The sequence below is a fragment of the Marmota monax genome, unplaced genomic scaffold, assembly GCF_021218885.2.
Source record: "Marmota monax isolate L192 unplaced genomic scaffold, Marmota_monax_Labrador192_F-V1.1 WCK01_AAM20220418_F8-fsc00003, whole genome shotgun sequence".
Lineage (NCBI taxonomy): Eukaryota > Metazoa > Chordata > Mammalia > Rodentia > Sciuridae > Marmota > Marmota monax.
In genome coordinates, this window is record NW_026694084.1 from 16,641,781 (window position 1) to 16,668,348 (window position 26,568).

Genomic DNA, 26,568 nt, shown 5'->3' on the forward strand with positions numbered 1-26,568 from the left:
AGATGACCTGGTCCACCCTACCTCTATGTCTAAATGTAAGATGAGTACTTCTCCTTGCACAATTACCTCTCAGCAAAGAAGAAATCCCCTTATATTAGAGTCTTTTCAAAGCCTCTTATTTTAGGGCTGTTTCATAATTACCTTCTTTGAACAAAAAGTGCCATTCAAAAAAGACATGTCAGTCTGAACTGGCTTCTGTCTGTGATACTTTTGGCTGCCTTCAAAAGCCAACCAATGGGATTATTTCAAATGAAACAGAGAAATTCAAAAGCAGTTTTTCTAATTATTCCTAAGGTATGACTCCTCCATGGGTTTAAAGATCCCTTTAAATAGTAACACAGTCAGTGGTTAAGCTGTAGAGATCACAAAACCCTATATCCCTTGCTATCTGGACTCAGGAACAGAATAGCTCTGGAGAGAGAGAGAGAGAGAGAGAGAGATAATTATCTACATCTACAGGATAACAGAAAAGCCAGCTGTCCCAGGCTATGCAGTGGATGTAGTGACAGCCTGCTGGCTGTTCACTAATGTCTACCTCCACTCTCCCCCTCTTCTATAATAACAGGTGCCCATTTGACTAGGATGTCCTGGGATATAATTAGAAACGACATGTGGCACTTCTTCATCCTGACCTTAAAATGACCAGAGTGTCCCCTGGTCCCTCTCCCCTGCTTTCTTATAGGCAGATGAGAGCCACTCTGGTCCCACAAGAGGTAGCCAAGTTGTAAGGAGGCAGAGCTGCCTAGCAACCTGGATCACCCAAATGTGGTATATTGCAAGAGACAATCATCTGTCTAGTTTTAACTTCTATTTTGGAGTCTATTTGTTACAGTAACTTAGCCCATACCCTCCTGGCTGGCTTGACCAATGAGAGAGACATGGATTCAAAATTGCTTTATCTCAAACAATCTGGGTAGAAGTGAAGATGATTTACCCTGGAAAAGTCAGATGAATTAACAAGTCACTCTAGAGAGAGAAAGACTGATTAAAACTTTTAAATGAAAAATGCATGAAAGCAATGTTTCTAAATTAATAATAGAGTACAAACATATTTAACTAAAATTACAAGTTAAAAAAAACATTGGATATTGATATCTCATCCATACTGCAAAAGGCTTACTGGAGTTAGCAAATAAACATTTCTAGTCTCATTAGGAAAATGGGAGTCATGTGCTATCATGTGAACTGCATCTCTATCCTTTCCTGTCTCCTCTGCCTCCATCCTAGGATAAGCCTTTCAATTTAGTGTCCTTCTGCCAGGTTCACTTCTTGACAATTCAAGCATCAAAAAGTCATCAGAGAGATCTCAAAACATACATCAAATCATTTTTTTCCCTCTTATAAAAAAAACCCTTGTGGCCTCCCATTACTTTGACAATACAGACTTCATCTGCTCCTCCTCTTTCCCTTCTTAACTCACTGCTTTGCCTACCACCTGTGCATCCCCTGAGCCCTCTCGGAGCCTGAGGTTCTCAGCTCAGATGTCATCTCCCCAGGCATTTCCCTGCCCCAGCTCTCTATTGCATGACTTTGTTTCATCTGTCACTATCTGAACTTGCTTGCGTGCTTATGCACCAGGCATCTCCCGTCAAAGGCAGGCACCATAAGAACAGGCATCTTGTCTGTTTTTTCACTCCTATATCCTTCATGCCTGGAACAACGCTGTTAGCACACTGCAATGCTTACTAAATTTTTGAATGAATGAACAAAACTGCTAAGTACACAGTGGAGATTCAAACCTACTTTAACAGAAACTCTTCTTAACGACATGGTCAAGTGAAGGTTCCCTTTCCATTAGATTCTTGCAATGCTACAAACATTCCAGTCTATGCTTCTTGGAATGCAAGCCTTTTGCAGCTATGTTCCTGAAGTGTTACCTCGTTAAACCGTGGCCTACGTTCATGCGATTTACTGACACCCTTGGCTGCTATCATATACCAGCTTAGGTGGTAGAAGAATTTAACTCAATGAATTAACCAATGGTACATGCTACACTGTTCATCACATAACTTCTTTGTCGGTAACCCTAGAGTCCACCCAATGCCACACAACAAATCATACCAGCCAAGAAGACAAAGAAGTCAGGGCATTCATCTCTTTGGCTCCTTCTCTGCCAGTGGTTGTGTTCCTCTTCCCAAGTCCTTCATATATGGCCACCTTTGGGTTCTAGGTAACATGACCCTTCTCTACTCCCTTCTGCATTCTGGAATGGCTCCAAGCTATTTCCAGGCTCTAGTATTTCACCATACCATGCTGGATCCCTCAACCACACCCAGGGCTTGGCAGAATGCTCCTTGATTTTGGTGTTGGCCCATGGGGGGTCGGGGGAAGCCCAACCTAAAGCATCTATTTGCATAATTTACACATGAAAGACATTTCCAGGTTTTATTTCTGTTGTGCTGAAATACAACACCCTCAATGGTGGGTGTGTGGTTTACTGGCCTTCCACTGTGCATAAGTGACTTATAAAGCTTCCTTCCTACCACATTAGAGTACTCAGTGAGCCTTTGGCAGGCCCCCACATCAGTGGCTATGAACACTGTACATGTAATAAATCCCAGTAGACCTGGGATTTGGATGGCAGTTACCTCTGGAAGTGGAGGATTATGATTTGCTAATTCTTAGAGAAATCCATTAAGGTCCATTTGTTACCATTACTTGATTGGGTGCATCATCAAAAACCCAGATGTGAGAAAAAGGCATGAAAACAAACACATAAACCTGCCATAAGGACAGCTTTGTTTTACTGTTTTGGTTCCTGTTAAGGAGAAGTGATAACTGTCTACCATAAAACATATCTGCTATATTCTGTCTGAACATTAGAAAGTATTCATGACATGCAGGGGAGCAGGTGAAACATTTGTGATGAGTAGAAAAAGGACTAGTTCATGATCAAGTGGAAATCACTGAGGACCTTACATTGATCTCCATGTTCTCATGTTCATTTTACTGACCTGCTTTTGGAGAGCCTTAAGTATTCAACTTTCTGTACTTCCTTGAAGTTACATCGAGTCTCATTAATTTTGTTATTAGCAACAGCCAGCATAATCTACAAATAGACTCTTATCAGCTAATTTATAAGACTTCATAGGAATTTTTAGGGCTCTACCAACATTAAAGAAAAATAATTCATGTTTTTTATCAGCCACATCTTTCTTAATTTTTACACATCCTTACTGCAACTATAATTAATTCTTTGAAGGTGGGTCTTACAATTATTGCACGCTTAAGAGTTACAGGCAAGATTGCACTATTTAAACTCCATTTATAGGATGTGTGACCTTGGATGGTTACTAAATCTATTTGTGCCTCAGTTTCTCCATCTATAAAATGGGGCTAATTATGTCCCTTTTTCACATCAATGTTAGAATGAAATGAGTTAAGCGCTTGGAATTTTGCCTGGGACAGCTAGTTCTCAATAACTATTGACTAAAAAAAATCATTTGTCAAGAGTGTTTTCCTAGCCCACAGTTACATCTAATATATCCTTCTAAATATTTTCATTAGGTTTTCAGTATCTGAAAGTGTTGGCAGCTTATATTTGCGGCTGGGCTTTGTTGCTAGAAGACTTGCTGATAACTACTGAGCTATTAAAAAAAATGATAGCTTCCCAAAGAATATAGAAAGTTTTCATAACCAAAATCTTCCTTTTAGCATCAAATTCTTATTTTTTTCACTTTATGGAAATATTTTTAAATGTGTAAGACATTTTTCTGCTTTCATAGACAGCATTTTCTTGCAATTCCACCGTCACAATGATTCTGTCTGCTTTTACATCAATACTGCACTAAATGCTACCAAGTATTTGAAGCTAGTAATGGCCTATAACACTGAAAAGGCCACTAGGCTTTTTAGTGGTCTTTCATTTGCTCTTTCCTACTTTCCCATCTCTGGGCGCACTGTCAAGCCTTCAGCTGTCAATTTGCACTTGGGTCATTGTGTCCTCCTTTATCAAGTAGTCCTCTCATTTTATGTGAGCTGGGCTAACATGACATGCTAGAATTTTATTTCAAATAAACTTTAAGTCTTGGATGAGGGTTTTAGGAGTTTTTATGTAAATAAGGCGCATGGAATTTGTTACATCTTTATTAAGAACTATAAATGGCCCTCGCTGCCATATAGTGAGGAATTAATCTCTTTCAAAGTCTTTTCAACAATCCAGTTTACAGATGCAGAGCACAAAGTTTCAACACACACACACACACACACACACACAAGCAGCTAAAGATCACACAGTAATAAGGTGTACACACTCTACCTAGTGTGTACAACTACAGTCTGGCCCCCTCTCCCCTAGTGCAGACCCTTCCCTGCAGGCGGAACAGGTTGGGCAACCTGGGGAACAACTGTGGAAGCTTAGGCGCTCAATTCTCCTTGAACTATTCTAGGCAGCTCACATTATTACAAGAATAAGCTGTTGTTTTATTACACACAACTAACTTTGAAGTAATGAACTAACTTTGAAATAATGCTCTTGATAAGAACAGAAACATCTGTGGGCTGTGTGTGAAAGAGGCTCTATCAAGGGACCCAGTGCTGATTAATCACTAACCTAGTTGGTGCCTTCTGAGTTTTCTAGCAAATGCCTCTCAATGTGGGAAACCTTTTTTTCTTTCTTTAAAGTAACCAATCCCTGGCTATTGTTGTGAGGTTATTATGATTCAGCTTGGCCAGGTCTCCAATTTCAATAGCCTGGGTGGTGTCTGATAACAAGGGAATACTAACTTTGTTTGAATGCTAAGGAGATACAGTGACATCTTTCAAATGCAGATTTCAACATTTCAGTTTCTGAAAGTGGATTTCAGTTAAATTATAGTGACCCTAACCATGTGCTCTTTCCTGATCTCCTTAATCACCTCCAGTGGTGTTTTGACTTTCACGTTTTTTAAATTATTTGTTTAAATTGTGTAATTGTTCCTCCACCCTTCCAACTAGCCTTGAGCACAAAGAATTTAATGCTTCTATTTGTAAAACAATGACAGTGGATTCTTTTCTTTCCTGGGTTAAGATACTCTGTAAGTCATAAATCAATCAAGAAAGTTGGCTCAGTATTGTCACTTCATGTACTAGAGCAGTAATCCAACTAGGACTTTCATTTCTGGTTAAAAAGTTTCATCAGGAAACTGACTAAAAACTGATATTAGCAGAGCACCCCAGGGGAAGAAATGTCACCATCCAGGACTCCTCAAAAAGTACCCCCCTGGAAAGCCTTCCTTCCTTTTCTGTTAATCTGTAGGATTCCTCAGGATTTATTTTACAGTATTCTTCCTTAAATTACAAGCTTCCTAAAGGCAGGATGATGACAAGGTCATTCCTGCCCCCTCTTCCCCAAGTACCTCTCACATTCAATCTAATTCCTTAAAAGGGAGGAACTGTGGAATAAAGTTGACCAAATTATGATATGTGTGTATGTGTGTGTGTGTGTATACATACACTACAGTGAATTCCACCTTTAGGCACATCTATAAAGCACAATTTAAATAAATAGAAGGAGCCAGTAGAGAGGAGGAAAGAGAACAGTTGGGGGTGGGGAGAAGGAAGGGAAAGAAGAAGCACTGGAGGCTGAAATGGAGCAAATGATATTCCATACGTACACGAATATGTCAAAATGCGCTCCATTACTATGTATAACTATAATGCACTGATAACAACATTAAAAATTCAACTATAAATAAAAATCAGAGATGATGGCTTTCTGATTGTATAATTCAAGTCAAGGGCCTGTTTTCAGTTACCTGATCTGTTTTCAATTACATTTTTTTTCCGTTTGAGCTTCTAAAAAATTATTGGCTATAAATATGCAAAAAACAAACAAACAAACAAAAAAACCCTAATCTCTTGCACAAAGTACACACTGTGTTTCCCAGTAAGTTTTTATTGGACACCTGCTTTATATTGACACGAAATTAGGCTCTGGAGATTCTGCCTTGAATGTGTTGCTGAATTATGGATAAAAGGAAAACACAAAGCCATCACCCAACTGGACTGTAGGAATGTTTTTCTTTGCTCCTTGTTGGCAATTTTTAATTAAATCTGCATAGGTATTAAGTGATAGAAGCCAAAATGACAGAAGGCTCACTGCCTGTAAGAAGTTTCCAGAAGGAGTTCCTGCCTGGCAGGAAGGGTTCACTGCTGTGTGCACCACAGGGCCCTGTTGGCAGGCACAGGATTGTTCATTGCTCAGCTCCCCTTTCCAAACCTTCCTAGCATCCTGTGACATATTTCCCTTCTCTTTATGCATAACAGACCCAGTGATCATTATTCGCTATCTTACTGACCTCAGGGGCATTTCAATAACTCTTTTCTGAGGTGAACTGCAGTGTTCCAGAATCTAGAAAAATGGACCTAAAATTAAATGGGCTTTGGTTACTTAATGTTAAAGGGTCCCTGAGCACATGTATAAGAGCCACTAATTGCTTGCTAATTTTAATAAATTAGTATTGGTTTTAATGAGTCAGTTTATTTTTAAAAAGTGGAGCGCCCGCATGGAGAGCTGGAGGTCAGTCTTGACTGAGGGGAGGGGAGAGCTCAGGGCTGGGAGAAGGCTGTTTTTACCTGCAGCATTATCTTCTTGTGCTGTAATAGATTATGTCTCTGCATGTTAGAAATGCAGAGTCATCCAGGGGCCTCACTTCCAGGATTTCCTCTCTTCATATTTATTAGATTGACAGGCAAAGTTCAAAGAAGCATAGGTCACTGTGCAAAATTTTCTTAAATACAAAGAATTTACTGTACAGAATTGGGTCCTATTCCAAAGCTGTAGCAATGATGATGTGAGGAATTTTAGGCAACTAAGAAACTTAGTGGATCCCTTTACCTTGTACAAGTAAATAAAAAGTTTACCAGGTAAAAACTGCTTAGGCAGTATTTATGCCTATGAGCTATTAAATCAGAAACAGTTGATAAAAGGTTTGCCTTAGGCTCTGCCTTTGGGCAAGAAGCATTAAAACTAGGTTCAAAAATCTTAATAAATAAACCTCTCAAGTTAGTACATAATATTTTGTGCATATGGGCATCCCCCCACCCCATATCATAGACCCATAGTCCCGTGATGGGATTAATGGCTCTTTAAGAAGAAAGACTTGGGCTGGCACACTCGCTTCCTTGCCAAGGGATGCCCTCCTCTACATTATGATGGGAGGACCATCACAGATTTGAGCCCCTTGACCTTGATTCCCACTGTTCAAAACTGTAAGAAATAAATTTGTTTTTCCTTCTATACTACATAGTCTTAGATATTCTGTTATAGCAACACAAAATAGAGTAACACAAAGGTTATAATAAAAAAGACAGTAACAAGTATTAAGAAGGATTTTTAGAAACTGGAACCCTCATTTCCTTGCTGATAGGAAGGGAAATGGTTTAGCCATTTTGTAAAACAGTCTGGTGGTTCCTTGAAAAATTACACATATAGTTACCATATGATTCAGGAATCTCATACTTAAGAATATGCACAAGAGAACTAAAAAAAAAAATTCATACAAAAGCTTCTACACCAAAATTCACAGCACCATTGATCTTAATAGCTTAATGGCAGAAACAACCCCAATGTCCATCAAATCAAGAATGAATAAACAAATTGTGGTACACCATCACACTAAAGCAAGATGTTTAAATAGGGAAAGCAGGAAGTACTAGTAGGGAGGGGGTACAGGAGGACTCTCAATATTCTTCTCTCAATTTTTCTATAAACCTAAAATTGTTTTTATGAAAAGGCTATTTCTAAATGTGGACTACCCATACAACAGAATACTGTTCAAACATGAAGATAAACAAGCACTGATACATGCTACACTAGCTAACTTTGAAATAAATGCAAGTGAAAGAAGCCGAACACAAAAAGCCACACAATGTATGATTCCATTTTTATGAAATGTTCAGAAGAGTCACATCTATCAAGACAGAGAAAATTAGTGGTTGCCAGGGACAGGCTGGGGCAGGGAGTGAGAATGAAGAGTGACTGTTAATAGGAGGGGGTTTCATTTGGGGGTAGAAGAAAAGTTCTGGAGTTTGATAATGGTAATGTTGTACAATGGTTTTAATGGACTAAGGCCCACTAAGTTTTATATTTGAAGTAGGTGAATTTTATGATATCTGGATTATATCTCAATTTTTAAAAAAGCCAGTTGAGCTGGGGTGCTGGCAAAAGTACGGCAGCCATGTTCCTTGAGAACACAAGATAATATTTTCATTTCTTGGATATAATTACATGACATTCTTTTGCTCATTGTTTCTTTCTTAAAAACTAAGGGTACCCCTTATACTTCGTCATACTCCTTTTTATCTTTTATATGCTATCACAGCTCCCCAATTGTGTATTATGCTTTTTCTTTTTCATAGTATTACAAAGCAAAGCCAACTAGCAACTGTATTTTTCATGCAGTTTAAGTTTTTCTTTGAGATAAAATGACATTCTCTTTGGTTGACCAAAAGCAAGAGGAAGAATAATCCATTATGATATGCTGTGCACAGCAATTATTCAGGAAGCTCAAAAGCAGACAGACACTAACAACCAACAGAAAGGGACACAGGACAAAACCTTGCCCCATAAAATCATCTGTATGTGATTTTAGTTTCAAATGGAAAAATTGCTTCAGTTATATTACCCAGGTAAAATATGAAGAGTCGGTGCACTTACCTGGCTTTACAAAGCCTGACTTCGATTCCTTCTTATATCGGGCTGACTGGATGCTTCCCTCAACAACCATTCCAATGGTGCACTTCTTTCTGGTAAAGTCTTCATCACTTCCAGGACAAAAGCCAATGGGGCTATTCCCAGTATCTGAGGGTGTCTTCACTGGTGATACTGACTGGCTACTAGGACAGCCTGTGTCATCTAGAGAACAGGGATCGATAAGGTTTTAATGAGGGCAGGAAATCAATGATGGCAGCGAGAAGCCATTCAGGGTACCAGGCACACACATGCACACCCCCGTGCAGTCACATGAACTCTGCTTAGAATGTCCACTTAGAACTGCTGTGGATGATACTCCTTGGATGACTTCATTTTTCTTTGTCATGCACATAACAAAAAAAAAAAAATAGCATTTTAAGGTAATATTTACAGACAAAATCTTAATAAGTTTCTTGATCACAAATATTTCTGTAAAGCATTGTGAAAACTTAACTATATGTCTGTTTGAATATTCTTACATAGTGTAATTTTAGGTCCTATCTGTCCACATACTTTTGATGGGATTAGTAATGAAAAGTTCATCACGACAACTCAAGGTCACTCTTTTAGAGTTGCTTGTGTTAGGAAAATAAAGTTCCTCCAATATTTTTGACCATACCTAGTGCTCGATCACAATGGTTCACCAATTGGCTAATAAAATTTGATACGTAAGACCGCTGCCTTTAGAAGTTCAGGGAAACAGGAAGAAGTGAGCCTGTTTTATCACATATGCCCTGCCAAAAATATATCAACCACATACATTGCTGTCTGGAATAAACTGGTAAATTGAAAATGATATTCAACTTAGAAACATTCCCTTAACTTTCAAGTGAGTGATTTTTATTACCAGGCTCATTATTTTCAGTTAATATGTGGGATATGAAGTGACCTGTACAGATGTTTATTAGGCAAACAGGAAATTCATACTGCTGACTCCTATAAACCCTTTCCATATTTATTCAAGTATTTATGATGGTTCGTTAATTCACTTATAATTGATGAGGAGGAACATATTAGAATTTAAAGCCAAAGAAGAATGACTTAAAAGTTTACCTACTCAACCTGGTCAGTCTGGGAGATTTTCATTACTAAATAATTATTATATGAAAATATTTTGATGCCCAAGCTACTATGGTAACTAATTAGTCAAAAGAATGAATAAAGATATGTAACACTGATCATTTTTAGCACTATTAAATTTTTATGAAGAGTAAGAGAACCAAAATAATTTGCCATCTATCAAAGACTATCTTCAGACCCAACAGCTGGAATAATGACAGAAACAGAACTAGGCCTGAATATGACAGAAACAGAACTAGGCCTGAATAAAACATACTCATTGCCTGAATTAAGCCTTGACTCCATCTGAATAGGAATTGCCATTGCTTCATTTTTGGCTTCTATTTCATTTTTTATTATGAAATATCCCAGTTCCTGGAACAAAGTGAACTTGGCACTAGTCAAATGATTTATTTTTCTCCGTTTTTTTTTTTTTTTTTTAACTTTTAGGCACATTAATATTCATGGGACCTCCATGGACTGTTTCTGGAAGCAAATGTGTTTGGCACATTGCTCGTGCCTCCTGCCTTTGCTGCTCCTTTAAACATGCTATGTTCTTCCTGGACCCCAAAGAAACAGCCATGTGCATGGAGTGATGAGACCCTCTGGGCTGCTCCTGCTCAGCTATTTCATCACTTACTGTCGGGGCCTTTCCTTTAGATTTGCATGTCCCCTGCTTCAACCCAAAGACAGAGCTCCTCTCTAACTGTGCAAAGTTGCTAATTACTCAGCCAGACTCAGCAATCTTACAAGGCTCAACAGGTCTGCACATCACTTCACAGAGACTCCTGGATTCCTACCCTAAAGCAGATAAACTCAAATGACTGACGTCTAGTCATTTAAAATTACCAATTGCCTTTAAAATTATGCCCTTATGAGTCAGTTCCGTAAATTACTTACTTTGAAAGAGAGAGGGCCCAAATAAATAAAAATCTGTGATTCAGAATGTCTAACCTTAAAAGCCATTTTTCTTGAAAACCCTCAGATTTAATGGGACAAAATTAAACGATTTCCAGTTCTGAGAAACATTACTGAAAATGCTATTAAAGTAATGCTTTCAATATAGAAAAAAACAATGTATTTTGTTTGGGTCTATTGACATTTTTCTGGAGTTAAATAAGAAAGAGTATGTACATGTCATGTTTTCAGTATAGTAATTTCAAGAATTAAGTGCTGGGATCTGGTTAAAAATTGAGAATTGAAATTAGTTAGAATGGTGGCAGTATGAGGAGAGCAGCAGCATTTTTCACCTGGAGTGTGTGCCTCACCTGTCATGGGTGTTTACAGTCTGTATCTCCATGGCAGGGAATGAGAACATAAAAACCTAAATAAAGCTTGAACTACGGGTATTTCTTAAAGCACTTGAATCACTACAAAAACGTTTTTTTTTTTTTTTTTTTTTTGTACCGGGAATTGAATCTACGGGCATTTAACCACTGAGCCACAAGCCCTTTTTATTTTGAGACAGGGTCTTGCTAAGTGGCTTAGGGCTTTCCTAAATTGCTATGGCTGCCTTTGAATGTGTGATCCACCTGCTTCAGCCTCCTGCTGGGACTACATGAACATTTTTTAACTCTCTACTATTGTGCTTCATATTGAGGGAAAACATTAGTAATGTATGAAATGGTCTTTCGTTGACTGAAGAAATATGTATCAAGTTCTAGTACCAAAACAGCTCACAGGTATTGTACCCAGTCCCCATCATGATGGATCTCATAAAAAGCCAAGAAGAGTTGGTATATATTACTATCCATGTGCAGTTCTTAGAAAACTGGTAAGTCTATTAACCAAGAAAATCGATGAGTTCTCACAGCAACTTGGGATGTCTGCCTGTGTTGTTTAATGGGATCAACACTATCAAAGGAATCTTGTTCAGAAAGGGAATAGCCATTAAGTTCATTAAGTTTCCTATTACAGAAGACACACTTTACATAAAAATAAGACCCCAGCACAGGCAGAGAGGTTCATGTCCCATAGTCATCTGGTTACCTGTGTCACCTGAGGGGTTTTACTCTGTGCAATACCAAAGAAGTGGTTATCTTGAGAATAAGTCTCTTTCAGGGCTCCTTCCCTGGTCTCCCTCTCTAGCTCTCATAATTCACCGCATAGGTGGGTGCTCACCAATAATTCAGAACACACTACTCCTTTTCAAAATTTGATGCAAATTTTCTCAGTTCACATTTACATCAAGATTCTAAGAATGGGAAAACCAAGCTGATGTTGCTTGGTTTTTCAGGTCTAATCTCACCAGGTGCTGAACTACATGTATTAAAGAGATAGAGTTATTAGACCTGCTTCCGTTCAACTCTCTGGGTGTGCCTCCTGTTTCCTGTTACAACCTTAACGTACACTTGGCCTGTGGAATCTACAGATTTGCAAACATGATATTTACAATTCTAGCTTTTATATGTTAATGTAAAAATTTCTATTATGATAGAAATGATGGAACTATTTCTGGGAAGAAAATGGCAGAAATCCTGAAGGATCCATCCAAAAAGGATAGAATGTTTCACATTTCTGGAAGAATGCCTGAGGTAGGTAAGAACTCTCCATCTGGTTATGTCATGAGAGAAGCTTTGCTCCAAGACTCTTTAGGAAGAGAATATGAAGACTGTTGGTCTACTGGAGAGGGAGGAATTTAACACCCAATTCTCACATGGCCCTTATATAGTTGAGCTTCCACATTTCTTTCTCTATCATTCATGGGAAGTATAACTTTATTAAAAAGAAGCAGGACCACTTTACATGATTTGCAAAGTGAGACTCATTTGTAAATTCGGAATAATTTCCCTCAGGTGTCAACTATTTCAATTCCCACTTAGATGGGTTGTGAATGGTCCCTAGTAGAACTTGGATAAAAATGACCTCATCAAGGCCATACTTAAAGATCACTTTCTACAGCAAAGGAGACTAATTTACATTTTGACTTCAACTGATATTCATAAATAGGTTATTTTGTTGTTCTTGTTATCTTTCTTAGAATCTATCAACACACAGAATTAAGAGTGAGTAGAAGGAATACTCATAGATCCAGGAAACTCAATAATTTGGGGCCTGTCTAAAGTACTGTAAGAAATACACCTGTGGAGTAGTTTGTACATTGTTATTAAGAAAATAAATTCTCAAGGACTCTAAAGTCATATGGGAAGAAACAATTGATTATTATAATTCTATGGATATTGTTAAAAATTGCTTTTTTAAAATAATCTTCTGTCTTTACAAGCTCTTTGAGAACAAGAGGAGTAGCTCAAATTGTACAATTATTAACAATTCCGAAAATGTGTCTAAGTACTTTCTGAATAATCTGAATCTTATTTTAAATATGCCAAAAGAATTTGCTAAATGAAAAGAACTTTAAAATCTTCTGTTGAGCTTATAAAAATTTTAACTTAATTTTACTATTATTAAATTAACTCATTGTGAAGGAATCTAGAGTGCAGAAGAGTATCAACAAGTAAATAAAATAATAAATAGTATTTTACTATAATTGTGTTTCAGAAAACACTGAACAATTTATCATACTTCATTAGTCTTTTTGAGTGAGTGAATATGGTTTATTTGCCTGCTTGCTATTTGTTTTATCAAAATCTTAACATATATTATAGACAACTTCATTATTTTGTCATTGAACAATCCTCCGTAGAACTAGTTTGGTTAGTAAGGAAGAACCTAACATCAGGAACCAACACAAAGCGGTCCTCATTAGCCAAAGATGGAATAATTTGAAGATGAAAAAAACATTAATGCAGATGACTGATAACCATCAGACATACTAAAAATCTATTGATTCATTTTGACACAAAAATAAAAAAAATAGAGTTGGGGTTGTGGCTCAGTGGTAGAGCACTTGCCTGGCATGTGTGAACACTGGGTTCTATCTTCAGTACCACATAAAACAATAAAATAAAGGTACTGTGTCTACAATTAAATAATATTAAAAAATAAAATAAATACATAAAATGAGAAAGACTCTCTTCACTTCCCAAAACTCCCAATTCCCCAGATATCATTGGAAGTGATACTTTATGTTGATAACTATCAATTAAAAGGAAAAATTAGCATATATCCTGATTACAAAAAAGTGTTTCTATACAAATAGATTTAATTGAGTATAAGTGAAATCTTCCATTGTTTTTGGAAAGTTCTTCCTTACAGAAGCACTCAGGTTAATAAAAAGAGATGAAATAATAGAAATAGAAAATTACTACTTTGCAACCTCTAATGAAGTAATTGATTTAGGCAACAAAACGTAATGGATGAAAAACCATTAGATAAAAGGCTCATCGAGAGCTTACAGTGCAGGGATCAGGCCTTCCCAAATGTACCCACCGAGTATTATCATTACCAATAGTGGGACATTTGATGGGATGTGAGAAAAAACCCACAGAACTCCTAATGAAGTATTCTCGAAACCAAAACCAAACCAAAACAAAACAAAATGACCCCAAATCTAATCAAGACTTTAAAGCTAAAGTCCATCTTACAAAAGACATGGAAAATAATGAGCTAAACAGGGGCTGGAAAACTGCAGCCTTCGGGTCAAGTCCAGAGGCTGCCTGCTTGTGCAAATAAAATATTGGAACACAGTCACACCCAGTACTTTTTATTGTCTATGGTGGCTTTTCTAGCAACAATGGCAGAGCTGAATAATTGCTAGAGGCTGTGTGGCCAGTGGAATTGAAAATATTTACTATCTGCCCTTTGCAGAAAAAGTCTGCTGACCTCTGGGTTAAAATGATACCAAAAGGAAGGAATCAGACATTACTGACACAATTAAGGATATTTCCAAGTTCTCTACCACACCAAGGACTTATGTTAATTATGTCAGTAATTACAAAGGCACTGTGACTATACAAGAAAATATGTTTTTTGTTTGTTTTGGTTTTTTTGCTGCAGTACTGGAGATTGAACCAGGCCAACATGCTAGGCAACCCCTATACCACTAAACTACATCCTCAGACTGTGTATTCTTTTTAAATCAATGCATGTTGACATAGGTAGGCAGACATGAAATGACATGATATCTGGATATTTGCTTCAAAATGCCTCAGCAAAGGGTACAAAAAGGATAGATGTAGTAAATATAGTAATATCTCTCTATCGTTTAGCAATATTTCCCTATCATTTATTCTGGCTAAAGTGGACAATTAGCATATAGAGTTCATGTATTATTCTGATTTCTTAGTACATCTTAAAAAGTTTCAAAATATTTTATTTAATTTCTTAAAAATGTTATTTTAAATGAGTATCTATTTAAAATAGATAATGAACTTAAAATTTTAAAGACCAATTCCATCTCACAGGGTATTTGAGGTTTCCATTTTTCTTGCTATTATTAAAATTGGTTTAATAACATTTTACACATAAATCTTTGGTCAAATTTTTGATTAGCTCATAGAATGCATGTCTAGCAGAATTTCTAAACCTTCTAAGGAGTCTGAGACAACTTATAGTACTATTATTTTATGAGAGCACTCCATCTATTAAATTTCTGCCCGTAATAAACATTATTTTTTGTACTTTTCAAGTTAATAATTAAAAGTGGATTTTTGATGCCCTAATTTGCATGGCTTTTAATTATGAGTGAAGCTGAATGTCTTTCATGTTTGTTGATTTCTTTTTTTACTTATTTTCTCAATTGCTCATGTCCTTAGTTTCCTATTTGGGTAATCAGGCTTTCTTAATGATGCATATGAAATCCTTTGTCATATTTTACCTAGTTTGCTGTTTACTTTTAACCTATTAAGATTGCCCAAAGTGTGTGCACATGTGTGTGGATATGTACTCTAAAATTTCCTGATACTCAATTGCCCAACAACTATACTATCTAACACATTTGTTGTCAATCTTGATGACCTAATTAAATTTTCTTGCACCAAACATATGTAAGAATAAAACACCAGGTTACAAAGAATACAAACAGAATACTTCTTAAAAGTCCAAGAAGCATCTCTAAACCTTCTGGTTCCCTTTTGAATTTAGATCTGAGTTCACTGGTTTTCCAAAATGTTGAACTAAACAATTCCAGAAGACACACTTAAAAATAACATCAGGCAGAGGAAAACGTGGTTTTGTGCCATAATGTCTTGAAACATTCAGTTATGGTTTGATGCTTGCTGTTCAATGTTCAGTTGCATAATTTAAGGGAAAAATCATTGCTATTTTAAGGAAACATTACTTTAAACTCTATGGAAGTCTAGTTGATTCTCATGAATAAAAGCAGTATTTATTGACAATGCATTCATTCAATAAATATTTATTAAATATGATGTACCATATGCTGCTATAAACATTATTCTTATTGTTTCAGATACTGGCATTCTTAAAGATAGCTTGATGGATACAGATAAAACACCAAAGATTAAATGTGGTCATGCAAAACTCTTACAATACATCATTCACATGCACTGGAAGGATCTAGGTAAGGTAAAAAAAAAAAAAAAAACATTATTAAATACCTATCATGTGGCCCTCACACTAGTTTTTATCATACAATTTTAACAATGTGTTATAGTTGAGAAAACTGAGACTCAGGGAGGTTAAGAATTTCATGGGCACATAGCTACTAAGTAATTGACTCAGGACTCAAACTCGGATTTGTATGACAAAGTGCCTGTTTCTTTTTTTTTTTTCCACCATCATAAGCTAGCTGTTTCAAAATTTTTTCTACTTGTGCTTATTCCAAGAGGAAACATCAGCAATTCTGAGAATGCCCAAATTAAAAACAGACAAAGGAAGCTATTAGAAAGAAGCCATCCCATAATAAGCAGACCACAAAAATCTGAGGCAAGAAACTCTTTCTGTTTAGGGTTCCTGCCTCAACACATGTAGCCATATGCACAGAATGCATACGTTTGCATTCTAAGTTGTCAAAAGCATATTTGAACTTTCTATTTTTTCGCCTAATTTTAGCATCTGTTCACAGTGAGAACTCACAGGTCTACAAGGCTCTGTACTAATTTTGCTTCAGAATTACACAATATGTTACTAGCCAGTGGCCAAAACTATAAGGATTTCGTCCCTCCATTAATCCATCCACACACCCATTTTTTTTCTTTTCCACAAATTATTACTGATTTCCTGTTCTGTGCCAGGTATTCTATGTATTAGGGATGTAATGATGATCAAGACTCAGATTCTTTCCTCAAGAGTTCTAGTGGTGAGGAGAGAGCTAAAAATAAGCAAGTAGAGAAATCTATAAAGAAGGTATTTTGGATTCTGTTGTACTGTTGATGAAACAAACTGGATGATGTTATGTAGACCAAATAGGTGTGAGGTAAAAGGGACTTCATTAGATAGGTTGTCATGGAAAGCTCCTAATGAGTTGAGACAAATAATAATAATAATAATAATCAAGGACAAGAATTCCAGGCAAAAAGAACAAGTGCAACAAGCTCTGAGATAGGCCAGGGTATGGTAGATGGAGGAAACTGAACTGAAGGCAAGTTGATGGGGAGAGAATGATTGATTAGGAGGTCATAGAGGCAAAAGCCCACACATATGCAGGATTATAGGCCAGGAATCATTAAGTGCAATGGAAGTCATAGTGTGTATTAAGCACAAGATAATAAAAATTTGTTATGCGCTCATTAAGGAGAACACACTGAACTAGTGATCATGTATCTAGCAGATATTTGCTCAGAGTAGTGAGTGCTCTTTTTAAATACTTAACACAAGTCTTAACTAATATCCCTTTGACAGGCACTACTGTCATCCAGATTTGTAGGAGGCATACAAGACTAGCACTAGGATTTAAGCTACCTCCCCAAGTTTGTAATCAGTAAGTGGTAGAGTCATCATATGAATCCAGAGAAATTAACTCCAGAGTCTCCTCCTTAACTATTATGCTGTGGGAAAGGGCAGAAGCAAATCAACCCATTTAAAGGCCACCACCACGATACAACTGAGAAGTGAAGAGTGGTTTGACTAGGATGGTAAGGGTGAAAACTGAGAAAAGTAGGTGGATTTGATATATTTGGGGAAAATAATTGAAAGCACGTATTTATGGTGATGATGAACAGGAAGGAAATCAAGGATGTCTTTCCTTAAACAAGTAGGTAAATGGTGGTCATTTCTGGTTGAACAGAAATGGATTTATGAGTGTGTAAGAGGCGAAATCAAGAAGTTATGGGAAGTTTCAGGCACTAATTAAACATAACACTGGAGAATCAAGTAGCACTTGGATAAGGGAGTCTGAAGCCGGGGGGCGGAGTCAAGAGATCGCCACCCTACAGGTGCAAGATATGAAATTACAGAGCTCACAGAGCCCTCGGGAAAGCAGGAAGAGAAGGGTGCCAATGAAGGTGACCAGGAAGTGACTTGAAATGCAGGAAGAATGCTCAGGGGTGGGATCATAAAAGCCAAAGAGAAATATCTTCCCTAAAAGAGGGGTTGTTCCATTGTGTCCCTACTGCTGAGAGGTCAATGGAAATGAAGACAGCAAGGGAATGTTAGACTTGCCACTCGCATCCTTAAGAAGCACAAATCATGGAGACAGGATTTTTGGTGAAGTCTTGTTGTGAAGTGGAGCAGACAGAAGAGATGGTAGTTGCAAAGAAGAACTTCTTTCTCTCTAATGCCGTGGAGCTCTGTGTGTACTGATGGAAATGAGCTTGTCAAAGGAACTCAAAGGAGCACCTCAGGCTAAGACACCGAACTGCTTGCTCTCTCTAAAAATGAAGTGGAGAGCGGAGTCATTACTTAGTGGCTGCCTCCCTTGTTTCTTAGAGACAAAATAATCACTTCACGTGTAAACATTCCCAGGATTTCTGAGCTATTTTGGAGCCTCGAGTGCTCCCATAAAAGTCCTCTGGTGAAGAGCAGAGCAGGAGGAAGGATGCACAGTGGAGTGAGGTGACCAAAGCTCTATTTCCTCAAAGGACCCGGAGCTCTCTAAGGGTCCCGGACCTGGTTTTGGTTTTCTACCAAGCATCAAACTGTTTAATTTGCCCCTGGGGAGAGAATCTGGAGGGAAAACATCATGGTCCAAATATTTAATGTAATGAATCTACACAGATGTTCTGTTTAAGGAGGGGCTGGTGCTGAAATTGAGAAACGGGGTGTCTCTGTCACTCGCAGAGCGAGGTGAGCCTGGCAAGCAGGGTAGTGAATTAACGTGTCATGAAAGCTTTTATTTCTCTTGTTCTTTCTTTCCTGGGGTTTTGCTCTTTCCCAAATAGGCATGTCACAAACCTTCCTGACGTCCCTGCTCCTTTGCATTATGGATTTATTTGCAATTTCTAAGTCATGCTTTTTTAAATGCTCAATTCTTTTTGTTTCCATGATTGAAGGAGATGGAGGCAAGTGGGACAGAGAGGAAGGAGAACTGGAAGCCTAGGAGGGGAAGAAAAGGCTGAGATAGACCAGGAAGCTAGCTCTTAAACTTTTGAGAGTCTCATATTAAGGAAACTCCTAAGCGTTCTAAGGATGCTTGGATTATAGCTAGCTGTGTTGAAGCAGTGTGAATATTTTCCCACCTTTTTTCTCATGCTAAGAATCTGAAGATAGTGGTGGTCAAGATAGAACAAGAAATACAAATGTTGAAAAAAAATGCTCACTATACACTTTATGAAATTGCAATTGACTGAATTTTCTAATTGGAAACAAAAAATTGTTTTAGGTAATATTTACTCCTTTTTTTTTGGTGGGAAGTGGGGATTAAACCCAAGGCCTCACACATGCTAAGCACCTGCTTCACTACTGAGCTACATTCCCAGCCTACTTGCTTATAGAAAAAAAGGGAGTAAAAAGAAGAAATATGCTCTTATGTAGTCTAATTCCAGTGACATTCATGAAACAAAATTCTGAATTTTGAAAGTTAGCATCCCAGACAAAATGTCCATCCAAAGAAGAATGACTAAGTAAGTGATGGTCCTCAGTAGAGTGGAATATCAGCTTGTCACTCACAATGACACGAGTGAGGGGGACTTCTGTGTGCTAACAAGCAATGATAGGCACAGGTACTACCTGTAATACACAATCCTCGAGGGCAGGAGCCGAGCTAGTATTGTTCCATTGCTCTAGCTCAGCTACTAGAATAGTGCCTCACATACAAAAGGTACTCGATAAATATTTATCGAACAAATGAAAAGAAAGGGTCACCAATCAAGAGATCGTAATCTTTAGCATAAAGCAAAACAAAATAAATCCTATAAATGTGATTATACCCACCTGATGTATGTCTTTGCATATTTTATAATAACATGTTTTGTTACTTTTGAATTAAAAAATAATTATTAAAGAAAACAAAATCCTCAAAAATACCACAAAATAAATGGAAGGGCAGGTTAGGATCTACAGTGTCTTAATTCTGAGGATTAGGTTGGTGTCTTATAGGGATCCTTTCCTCACAGTAACCCATACAAGAGGGAGAATAAAGATTGGCCATCTAGTGGAGAGAAGGAGCCCCAAGAAAAGGCCATGGATGTGGGTTTCTGGTGGGATGGGATGAGAAGCATGATTCCCAGGATGGGCACAAGTGTGCATTTGGAAGTTTGGTTTGGTTTCCCTGTAAAGAGACAGCAGTCTCCTCAGGAGACTGGGAAGCCTAACAGCAGGCAGGGGAGCTTGGGGCAGGAGGACTGCACTCAGCACTGCAAGAGCAGCACCCGGTCAGGGGGCCTCTGCTCTGGTGGGAGAGCCTGGGTGGTGCCTTCAGAACAGGAGAGAAGGCAAGTCCAGCAGAAGGGGAGGTTTGGGCACATCTGTGCCTGCAAGCAAGAAAAGTCACCTTATACCCAGCAGATTTGTAAACATGAAGTTCACTGAGTCTCCCGTGGATCGGGCCTCCCCCAGGATGGATGGGAGCAGACTGAGCTTTCTCAGGATAAAAACCACCTGGAGGGTGGAGTGGGATGGTAACTAATGTCAAATCAGAGTGCTGGGAATGTGGGGATCTTACCTGGTGCTAAATACCTTCTTGGTGTCCTGCTGAACCTCAGAATACTAGCCTGTCCTCTCTTGTCCCTCCATTCACACCCTCTGGCAATATCAACTCCCTTGAGTTCATCTGCCACTGTCCCTCTGTGGCTTCTGATTTTTGTCTCTGATGCAACAAAACCTAAACTGAACTAATCAACTGGACTCCGGATCTTCCTCCCTACTTCTCCTACTTCATTTGTGTTTGTCCAATGGGAATTTGAAGGAGACTCTATTCTCTCCCTTCCACTTGCAACTGGAAACTAAGACCCATCTGTTCAGGCCCCAAACTTCCAAATATTTGATTGGTCTTTATTTCTACTGCTGCAATGGCCTCCAAAAGCAAGAAGAAACTTGCCATCACTTCTTGCCCTCTCCCATCCACAGACCAACACATAAACAGAAAGATCTTTTTACCTTATGAACCTGGTCATAACTCTTCCCAGCTGACCACCCTTCATTGGCTGTGCAAGATCTTTGGGAACTGGGAAATGATAGCCATAAACTATATTCAGCTACTTGTGCACCTATTTGGCCAAAGAGTGAGTTAAGAAACTGAATTTTTTAAAAATTCTGAAACCTTTTGGAGTGGAACACACAATTGAGTTCTTGAGTCCCCACCATTATCTTTTGTCCAGATGGCCTCGTTCTTGACATTGGCCTGGTTCCTGTAGGGGCCCTTAATCTTTCAGATCAGTTCTTAGCACATGAGATCTTTCATACCTGGCCCTCCTGCCTTTCTAGCTCATTTCACAACTTTAACTCAGGTCTCTTGATGCCAAAGATTCCGTTTATCTACTACATGATACTCATTAAGTCACTTCTTTACATCCTGGGGCTTATGAAACCTAAGAAGCCAATGTTGATAATAAGTGGAACACAAACTCAAATTATAAGGCAGGAGGGTGTGGGGGTAGTTGTGGGAAAAGGAGAGACATAAAAGTGAGGAAAGGTAGTAGAGTGAGAATCACTTCCCAAAGATTTGTTATTCCATTTATCTTAGGTGTCTGAGTCAAGGCAGTAAAATGATTGACTTTTTAAATCCACAATTCCTTCATTTTTATAGCCTTAGCTCAATTTCTGATTCTTCACAAGCATTTAATAATATTCTTACTGGAAAAATATATGTTGGCAAAAACTTGCAAAAAAGTGGAAATGTCCTAATACTCAGGTCTCTGCTATTCTTCTTTTACTGCAACCACTGGGTGTTTGGGGTATACTCTTGATATACCCAGTATACTCACTTTCAGTGTGCCCTAAATCATCCCAATTCCAAAGAAAGAAAATAGAAGAATAAAAAGTGTGGATACAGATAGTAAATCCAGAGAGGATTACATAGGAAAATAAAGTAAGAAAATTCTACCTGCTCTCCTTTACTTTTCTACCACTTGGACACCACTTAGACCCATTATGCAGATATAAGTAAGACCATTGCTAAGACTAAAGAGATTGGATTTGTCAATATAGTCAGAAGCTACTAATTCCAGGGGACATGGAGGCATTTACCTTGTACCATGGCCACTGGTATAAACAGCTGGCTGGCCACCACTCCTGCTTTCTTTGATCTTTGCTTATCTTGTGGTGCTACTTCTAGCATGCCCCTCACATTGCTCATACAACATCCCCAAATACACAGAGACCACAAAGCAGTGAGGCCCAGACCTCATGCATAAGAAACATCTGGACAGCCTGCAAAATATAGATTTCTGGCCCCTTTTATTCCAAGATGACAGGTTCAGAGTAGGGCTGAGGTGTCCACATTTTAAACAAGTTTTGCTAAGGATTCTCAAGTAGACAAAGGCCATACTCTGAAATTGGAAGACACTGTCATAAGGATGAATGTCATACCAAAAAAAAAAAATAGTTTAATTTGCTCTCAGACAAGGTCCATCATGGTTACAGTTTCCATTGTTAAGAATATTTTAAAATTATTAAATGGCAACCAGAAAGTTTTGCTCTTGTCTTTCTAATTGCAGTTAACATATTTTCAAAGAAACATTGCCTAGACACCCTCGTTTGTAACATATTTCATTAGGTACATATTTCTGGAGCTGAGGCAGCTAAGCCCTTGAAATATATATTAGACAATATACCTCAGTCCCAGACTCATTAAAGTGATACTAAACTCTTAGGGTCTTTGTTTTTCAATTCACAGCAGGTTGGCAGTCATTCAATTACAGTATAATTTGGTAATGCAGCTCACTTCTCTGGAAGCAATTCATCTCAATTCTAATCATTATGTTAGAAAGTTCACTCTATCCAGATGCCAAGTTTCCTCAACTAGACAAAAGCATAGCAGAAATATTTCTGCTTGGCAAAGCCTGACAAATTTTTGGAGGCTTTGTCATGCCTCAGCAGGGCACTAGTCAGGTTATAATTTGCTTTAATTGTTCTACCCACAAACAGCAACAATGATTACCTCTAGGTCATTATGGCACTCAGAGATTTCTTCCAGGCCACTGTAAAAACAAAAATACTTTCTGCAAACACCTTCCTCAGATTAGACTGCAAAGAATCTCCAATTCTGACCATTTTGTTTGTTGACCTGGTATCTGTTTTTTAATAAAAGTTACAGTGTGACCATGTATCTAAGTGTGCACACTGGAAACACAAAAATAGCTCAGAAAAATTACTGGCCTCCCATAAAACAACCAGTGTTCTATATGCATAATTTGTTCCACCTGCCATGTTTACAAGGCACCCCAAGGAGAATGAGCTTAAAACCCAGCAATCCATCTGCCTCCCAGTTCTAAGGGGGTGATTATTGCCTCAACTAAGCAAAGAGGAATGCACAGCATGCTGCTAACCATGGCAGGTGACTGATGTCTGTACCTCACAAACTCACCCAGGTCACAAGATTTCCTCACAGTGGCTGGAGTCACATGACAATGACAAATATAATTCACTACTAACAAAAAAGGGGACAAAAAAAAATGACAGAGGCCTACATCGAACAGGCCACACCCAGAACACAAACTAAAAGTGTGGGCTTTATTACTTCTTATAGGCATGTTAAAAATAAGGAATATGGGGGGCTGGGAAATAAGAGGGGGACAGGTGAAAACATGGCTTTAAACAACAATGAAATTGCTAAAAAGGGGGGAATGTGAAAGCAAGAGTATTATTTCTACTAGCTTACTATTAACTGTACTTCCTAGGTACTGTTTCATTTAAATTAAGGTTTGATTACCCTTTACTAAGAATGTACAATGTTATACATGCTGTACACACGAAATAGGGCCTGTCCTCCAATACAACATGACGGTCTCCAGCTGAGTGAGGTCACAGGGACGGACTGAGCACAAACTTTAAAGAATGGCAGTTTAAACACTAGAATAATGTTTGAGTGCAAAACCATGCATCTTGATGAAATGCATACAGCACACGGGTATCTTCAAAAAGATTCTGCCTTAAGAGGCATTCAAAGACAAGCTCTTTGGGGACACACCCCCAATGAATTGCAAAAGGTCACACACAACTCCCTCCTTCTGAAATGAGATAGACACAACATACAAATTAGCATATAGAATATCCAGTCATTAAATGTTCCTTGCCAAGGCTCCCATGGGAAGGCAGGAGGGAGGCAGTGGAGTAGGGCAGAGAAAAGGAAAAGTAGGTAAAAATGGACAGGTCACTTTGGAAATGATTCCAGACTTTGAATCACACTTATCAGTAAAATTACATGTAAAATATGGGGGTGGGGTAGGGAAAACATCAACATGGAGTTGTCATTTATTTTGCCAATGTATAAATACCATCCGTTATCATGAATAGTTGTTTTCATATAAATATTGGATAATCTTTTATATTAAGTAAATATAACTTTTTGTAAGCTCATTATATTGTTTTTCTTCCAAAAATGAATATTTTAGGACATGACGCTTCACAATTAATATCTTTGATGCCAATTTGGGGAAAAGAAAACATAATTTTCAAAGTTTATTTTATTCTATTAAAATATCTTCTTTCTTTATAATTTCACTTCCATTTTGTAAGAATTCCTTTAACTGAGCATGCCTCTTTCACATTAGTGACTGTGATGATTTATAATGAAAATACGCTAATGCAGAATGATCCCTGCAAAGCTATGAAGCTCAAGGATATTTTAGTTTTGTTGTAGCAGAGAATGGCATGTTTAATGTTTGTGTGTCTCTTGTTCTGATTCAACTGCCACGATTAAGCAACACATATTCTGGCCTCAGTGTTAGAGTAGCTGGATTAAAACTGGCTATTTCCCCCTGCTGGCTGGACATGTTTTACATTCTCTACCTCACTGCCTGCAGCATGAATGCTCCCCATAGTACCAAACCCATTTATTTTCCACCCACTGACTGACCTCCTAAAGCATCATTAACATGCCCCCAAAGGCCTTACTGCTGTCAATTTTAGTCAGCCCAGCACTCAAAAGCTTTCACGGGGTTCATCTGAGCTCTGCAGAAAAGGAAAGCCAGAAAGGGAAAGGCATCAGACCCAAACCTTAGGGAGCTGCCAGCCCAGGAAGATAAGGGAGGGGCAGAGGAATGGAGAGACTCCTGTCTGGAGGCAGAGTGCAAAGCTAAAGACTGAAAGGCTGGTTTACAGACGCCCATAATTATATGTTTCTGCCACTCAATTCTCAGCTAGTTAATGGCAGAAAGATCAATATCTACTTTCAATTTTCATGTACACCATTATGGCCGTAGTGGGAGACAGGTCTTTTGGGAAGAAGAGATGATTCAGGACATGGGTCTGGGAGAGCATGATTCATGACCAAAATTAATAATTCTGTTGGTTTTGCCTTTATATTTTCTAGAATATATTTAGGTTTTCTCTTTAATTTTGTTTGGACAAACTTTTTCTCTTCTGATAACTCTACTCACCCTAAAGTCAGAGAAATTAATGACTTGGGAAAATATCAAGAGTAAGTGTGGAATTGAGTTATGTGCACAAAGTAGTTTCAAATGATGTCCCCCACTTAACACAGTGAGCCCTGAGCTCCAAAACAGAGTTAAAGTTAACAGCAAATCCAGCTCCAGGTTCCAGGGACCTTAAGGGCCTAGTTTATCAATGATCCTTTTGTTTTCTCCTTGGGAGAATATTAGGCAAATCTTCAGTGGGTTTTCATTTTACACTTGATTCATATGGTTCAAGTGTTATGAAATAAGTTTTAGAACACAATATTTAAGTAGAATTTTTTTTCAGAACCATGCAGAGAATGTCTTCAGGAATTTTTTTTTTTAAATGAAGGCAGCAAAATATTTCTAACATACAATTTCTGCATGGGATGGACTTATTTTGTGGAAGTATGCAGTACATCCAAAGCTGCATTTATAAAATACTAGGAAAATGTGATTTCCAACACTAACTGCAATGGATTGTTGTGTCTTGCTAAGTGACAGCACTAGACAGCATCTTGATGCACACACATCCTTTCTCACTCATGAATTAATATTCAAATTACAAGTTCCCTGAGTAAGTTCTAAAAAATGATCCATGAAACATTCTTTAATAATCACAAGCTGATGCTCCTTTAAATTTTACCCAAATTTCCAATGCTTCTTAAAAAATACGAATCTTTCTCAGTCATGTGCTTCAACAGGTATCACAAGCTCTGTCAAGTGATATGGTCATACCTTTAGGAGTGAGGAGATCTGTTCCCTTACCAAATACTTTTGCAACTTTAAGGAAATTTCAAAAAATATGATGAATGTAGAGGCCATAACTGATCTCTACTTTCATCATATTAACAACTGTCTTGTATTAAACACCTCTCTAAGCCACACTCTGAGCTAGGGGTACATTTAGGAAAAGAGTCTCATTTGCTCCTATAGCAACTCTACAAAGTAGGTAAAGTTGAGCATCCTTGTGCTCAGCTGAAGTGCTCTAAAGTGTGAAATTTTCTGAGCACCAACATAAGGTCACAAGTGGAATATTCCACA

General features: G+C 38.0%; 1 protein-coding gene across 5 annotated transcripts in view; it reads right to left on the reverse strand.

Annotated features, from left to right (window-relative positions):
• Window positions 1-26,568, reverse strand: part of Sybu (syntabulin) — a 105,461-nt gene that overhangs the window by 38,429 nt on the left and 40,464 nt on the right. For all 5 annotated transcript variants that reach the window (XM_058585680.1, XM_046464775.2, XM_046464777.2 and 2 more), the window contains one exon: window positions 8,639-8,836. In XM_058585680.1, coding sequence (XP_058441663.1) covers window positions 8,639-8,836 — 198 coding nt within the window. The remainder of the gene's footprint in view (window positions 1-8,638; window positions 8,837-26,568) is intronic.